Source organism: Aplysia californica, unplaced genomic scaffold (assembly GCF_000002075.1).
Source record: "Aplysia californica isolate F4 #8 unplaced genomic scaffold, AplCal3.0 scaffold00011, whole genome shotgun sequence".
Lineage (NCBI taxonomy): Eukaryota > Metazoa > Mollusca > Gastropoda > Aplysiida > Aplysiidae > Aplysia > Aplysia californica.
Window position 1 is genome coordinate 628509 of NW_004797281.1, and position 6234 is coordinate 634742.

At 40.0% G+C, this 6234-nt stretch overlaps 1 protein-coding gene across 1 annotated transcript; it reads left to right on the plus strand.

Moving 5' to 3' along the window:
* Positions 1–1471: 1471 nt before the first annotated feature.
* On the plus strand, positions 1472–5890 carry LOC101856704 (probable G-protein coupled receptor B0563.6). The gene is made up of 3 exons (XM_005090012.1): positions 1472–1642; positions 4908–5454; positions 5832–5890. The coding sequence occupies exons 1-3, from the start codon at positions 1472–1474 to the stop codon at positions 5888–5890; spliced, it is 777 nt and encodes a 258-aa protein (XP_005090069.1).
* Positions 5891–6234: the final 344 nt, after the last annotated feature.

A 6234-nucleotide genomic window follows, 5' to 3' on the forward strand; every position in this document is an offset into this window, starting at 1 on the left:
ACACACACACACACACACACACACACACACACACACACACACACACACACATATACACACACAGTCTAAATTAATCAAGCTTAAGAGACTAATTAATTCTATACAAACACATTAGAAACTATTCGGTTCTGTCCTGTCCTTTGTATCGCGATAGTGCATTGAACTGCTATGATCGATACTTATTTTTCCTTCATTTACCATTCCGTCTTGTGTTGGACATCGCTAACGCATCGCGTATTTGCCCATTCACCGTTGTGAAATCATCGGTTCCTCCCAGTTCTGCGCGCGAAATAGGATGACGAATCAGATAACTCACTGAAGACTCACATTCTGCCACAATCGCGCTTCTTCGAAGCAGTTCAAACCAGAAGCAAAACTTCGATATTCGTACTCATTCTCAAACTGTTTTCTTCTTCCAAAAACTTCAAATGGCAAACAACAATACTATAGTATTATAATGCCTACTATTAAACAAAATTTTCTTTTTCATCCCTGTCAACGTTAAGCGTTCGAGGGGCATACTATGTACAAACTGTGCAAGCTCGTGCGTGTTTGTGATTTGAATATTATCATGGTTCTAATGTTGTGCAACTTTGTCTTTGCCTTTAGTCTGCTGCTGATAGGACATAATAATAGTACTATGTGCCCGCTACGTCCTTAAACAGTGACCCCACACCGCCTGTTCGGTATTTCTTCAGTTCTCGCCAGCCCCACCCTTGTACATCAAAGTGGCTGCAGTATTCTTCGAATTCATTTTGTGACATTCAAACCTCGGACTCTATACTATAGAAACCATCTGCGGTTTTACCTATATGAAAGATAGAAAAAAAGAAAGTATTGTGGAAACGCTTCTTTCGAAGCAACCAACAGATTTCTGGATGAGTACTACATTTTGTTGTCATTGTTCAGTTGTTGAGATTAACAACGTACTATAATTAAGTGATATTTTCCCTTCTGGGTCTGGAAAAATGTTGGTGTGACCTAACATCGAAAACGCTACCGTGTACATGCCGATTCTTGAAATAAATAAGCTTAAATAAATAAATACATAATAAACAAACAAATAAATAAAAAATAAATGAATAAAAGAATAAAGGAATTCATGAACATATAAATAAGTAAATAGATAAATAAACAAAGACATGAACATGTATATTTAAAGATAAAAAAGGTATTCTTCAAAAAACATTAACGATAAACAAAGCTACCTGAATGTTTACAAATCAAAAACCTATCCCAATGAATATTGTCTCATTGAGATCAGAGACAGTGACGTGGTTATATTACGTAATTCAGAAAGTGTTAACGAAAAGCTCAATTAACTGGAGATAGACATAATTTCTTGATTCAGCACAAAATAGGTAGTTCCACAGGTGGGAAGAAAGAATGTAAAAAAGAAAATAGAAAAAAACACAAAAACAAACAACAAAGAATGAAAAGAAGAACGAGTCAATAGAAAACTAAAGCAAAAATGAACAACTCTACCTATGTCTTTGACAAGGGCGCGTGCCAAGCATTGTTGGAGGGAGAAGTTTTTGATATTTTGAGAGTTGTGAACTACGTATGTGTGATTGTTACTTCTCTGGCTGGTATTGTTGGGAACATACTGAATATCGTCATATTTAGACGCCAAGGCTTTAGGGTAAGTGTATTTAGTTGTGCGTGACTGTGCGAGTGCCAGGGTACGTATTTGTACGTGCGAGCATGCATGCGTGTGTGCGTGTGTGCGTGCGTGCGTGCGTGCGTGCGTGTGTGGGTGGGTGTTTGCGTGCGTCCATGCGTGCATGTGTGTATGAGTGTGTCTCTGTGTATATATGTGTGTGCGTGCGGTGTTTTTAGTGTGCATAATATGTTAGTGTTCGTGTTTTTGTATGGATGTGGGGCTTTTGTGCGTGTCAATTTCTTTCTGTGTGAGTTTCTTGTCTTTTATGCCCGAACACATATTCTTATAATCTTATATTTGTTTGTCTTTTACAATTTCGAAACAGACTGTAAACCAATAAGTAACAACCAAAGACCGAAGGATATTTATACTGTATAACGATAGTCAACAGATTTTTCCCCTTCTTACTGAACTCGAAACGTGATACTAAATTTAGAATAATGTACGAGGGGCATACCAAAAGTTTTTTTTACCTGACCATGAAGGAATAAAGGTACAAAGCTGAAATTTAGTGCTAACCTTAATCTTTCTCTTGGTAGTTGCCTCCCATAGTTATATATTTTTGCCATAGGTGTATGACCTTGAAAAAAACATGAGAATAGAAGACCCTCTCTTTGTCAGATAACCAGCCCTCTACCGCTTCTTTGACCTCACCATCACTTTCAAAATGCCTTCCTTTTAAATCCTTTTTCAGTTTAGGGAATTTTTAAAAAGTCAGACAGGGCTAAATCTGGAGAATACGGTGGATGTGTCAAATTTTCATAGCCACTTTTCCCGCGCAGTTTCTTTAGCTTTTCTTGAAGTGTGTGCAGGCGCGTTGTCGTGAAGCAGCAAAATGCCTTTTCGGATCTTTTCTCTGCGTTGTTTTTTTAAGCATCTCGTAATTTTTTTTAGCTGGTTAGAATAATGATCTTCGGTGATCGTATTTCCATTTTCAAGTTAGCCTGTTATAATCACTCCTTCTTGGTCCCCCCAAAAAAACTGATAACTCACTTTTCCTCTAGATGGCAGCACCTTTTCCTTCTTTGGTGTTGGAGACGAGGGAGATTTCTACTACATTGATGCAGGTTTTGACTCTGGATCGTAGTGGTGGACCTATGTCTCTTCCATGGTTACAAGTCTTTCAAAAAATTAGGTTTATCCTTTTCATACAGACCAAGCAATTCTTGACAACAATCCACACGTTGCTCTGTTTGAGGAAGAGTCAACAAACGTCGGACGCATCTCGCAGAGACCTTATGTCATATTCAAACGTTCATATAAGATTCTTTCAACTGATCCAAAGCTAAGCCTAGTTTCTTTGCTCAAAAGTTCGACTGTCACCCCCCTATCGGACAGCACATGTTTCTTGATTTTCAACAAATTCTCTTCTGTTGTTGCTGTCACTGGGCGACCATCACGGTGGTCATCTTCAATGTCCATGAATCCACATTTGAATTTTTTACACTAACATTTTTATCACAGTATAGGGTGGACAATCAGTTCTATGTATACATACATATATATACGGCCTGCATCTCTGTAAAATATCTTGTAGTTGCTTGCCTTGCAAGAACAAAAACTTCATTGCTGCCGTGTGCTCAATTTTCTCCATTTTCATGTTGAAATTGGAGAACAACATACCCCCATTCACTTACAGTGCGCTGGTGTTAAAACCAGTGACTGGAAATGCCCCAAAATGTACATGCATTATAGGAAGATGATTGTTGGCTTTCTCCCAAAATTTCAGCTTTCTACCTTATTCGTTCAAGGTCAGGTAAAAAATGTTTGGTATGCCTCTCGTTCTAATACAACTCACTTAATGAATGTTCTTATCTTGTTTTACCCCCCTCTCAAGCTCATTCCATCCTTACCCCTACCCAGGCCCTGGATATCGATCCAAATGATAGCTTACATAATCAGTGCTTATAACTGCTTATGAAAGTGGCCCGAAAGAGGTGAACAGGGTATTTATGACGCAATGAAACAATTTTGAGTGCAGTGCACATGTCTCAAATTTGAATCAGTAAAGATTTATAAGGCCAACGTCTGTGGATTTATTTTACGGTAACGATGTTCCCAAATTACGGAAGGGGGAGCAGTGTTTATTTAATTATATAGACGCTTCGCCCCTGGCTGCAAGCACTACTGATAATGATGATGATGATGATGATGGTGAAAATAACGATGATGATAATGATAATAGTTGTAGAACTGTAATAAAAGTAGTAGTAGTAGTAGTAGTAGTAGTAGTAGTAGTAGTAGTAGTAGTAGTAGTAAAAGTAGTGGTGTGGATGTGGCAGCAGTTATAAGAGGGGAATGAGGAGAAAGAAGATGAAGTGAAGGAAAAGGGGGAGGAAGAGAAAAATGATAACGACGATAATAATGACGACGACAATGACGACGACACCCCCCGAAACAAAAAAACCAACAAAAAACAACAACACACAACCAAAAACAAAGAGCAACCCACCCACCCCCAAAACCAAACAAACAACAAACAAAGAAGAAGAAGAAGAAGAAGAAGAAGAAGAAGAAGAAGAAGAAGAAGAAGAACAACAACAACAACAACAACAACCACAACAACAACAACAATAACAACAGCAAAACAACTACCGATTCAAACTTATATTAATTCAGCTCCAACGTTTCTGTCTCTTGTCGACCATAGGAGGAGTAATAATTATGTTACCTCTATGATATCTCTCCCAGGATGAGTAATATGATACCTCTATGATATCTCTCACAGGATGAGTAATAGGATACCTCTATGATATCTCTCAAATGATGAATAATATGATACCTGTATGATATCTCTCACATGATGAATAATATGATACCTCTATGATATCTCTCACATGATGAGTAATATGATATCTCTAAGATATCTGTCACAGGATGGGTAATATTTCTATGCTATATTTCACAGGATGAGTAATATTATGATACCTCTTTGATATCTCTCACAGGATGTGTAATATGATACTTCTATGATATCTCTCACAGGATGAGTAATATAATACATCTATGATATCTCTCACAGGATGAGCAATATGATACCTCTATGATATCTCTCACAGGATGAGTAATATGGTACCTCTATGATATCTGTCACAGGATGAGTAATATGATACCTCTATGATATCTCTCACAGGATGAGTAATATGATACCTCTATGATATCTCTCACAGGATGAGTAATATGATACCTCTATGATATCTCTCACAGGATGAGTAATATGATACCTCTATGATATCTCTCATAGGATGGCACCGTCTTGTCCCTGCTGTGCCTTTCCGTCACTGATCTGATGTGCAGCCTGACGTCTCTCGTGGGCACGTTGGGATTCCTCATCAACTGGGTGCAAGTCCGCAGACATCACAGCACATTGAAGACAATCTCCTCCATCCTGATGGGCTTTCTCCGCACCGGCTTCTCACAAATGTCCATGTTCACAACGGTCATCTTGTCGTTGGAGAGATGCCTTTGCGTGGTGAAACCTTTGACCTTTAAGAAGCTGCTCACGAGACGTCGGACGGTGATCATGCTCGTCCTCGGCCACCTGGAGACTATCGTGACCTACTTTCTGCTATTGGGTAGTTGCCGTTACTCCTGGACGTTCGACCCCTCCGCGAACGCCACCATCTTCAAGAGGAGTGATACGAAAGCTTACAAAGAAGTGCTCAAAGTGCACTCCAATCTCAACGGATTAGTTGTGACCTTGACCGTTGTAACAGTGATCATCTTCACTTCGTGCGTCACAATTTTCAGTCTCAAACGTGCGTCAAGATTCAGACTTTCCGCTCAGTCAAGTACAGCGGCTCTCAGAACTTCCCGGGCGCACACACAAGCGGGGCTGACTCGTAGAAAAAACACGATAAGCCTTGTGGGGTTTTGTCTACACTGGCGTTACTGCTGTCAAAGTTCAAGACCATCTTTTGTGCGAAGGTCAAGCAAACTGAGTAGACAAAACAGCGATTGGTTGGACGATTCGCATTCGTTATCGCCGTCCCGAGAGGCGGTATCGGTTATAAGTAGAAAAGACACTGATGTACCTAGAGGTGTCGAGCACGTACAAGGAGACCTTTCATCGATCTTCCCTGCAAGCGATGCTGGCATTACCGGTTTGGCCTTACGACCGTCCGAGTTGAATAAACTGTACTCTCCGGCACGCAAACTTTCTTCAAAGACTGGGCCCAGGTCAAGGTCCATATCATGTCCTTCGTCCAGTTCCGTGTCAAATACTAAATCAGAATCAAACATCAAAACAAAATATGTCTGGCTTACTGAAACAGCAGAGGAAGCGATCCCATCTGAAACCTCTGTAAATAGCATAGTAATTCACGATCACACGTTGGAAGCAGAAGAAGAGGTCCAAAACGAGGTTTCGGTTGATCCCGCTTTAAATCAAGATCCCCGGTTGGTTGAAGCAACAAGGGAAGTAGTCCAACTTGACTTTTCAACAAAGGACACATCTGACAAAGATCACCCGTTGACTGCAATAACAGAAACAAAGGTGCAAGCTAACTCCGTAAGAAACGGCGCAACCACTCGAGGTCAGAAGTCAGAAATAGACAGCCCGCATTCCTCAA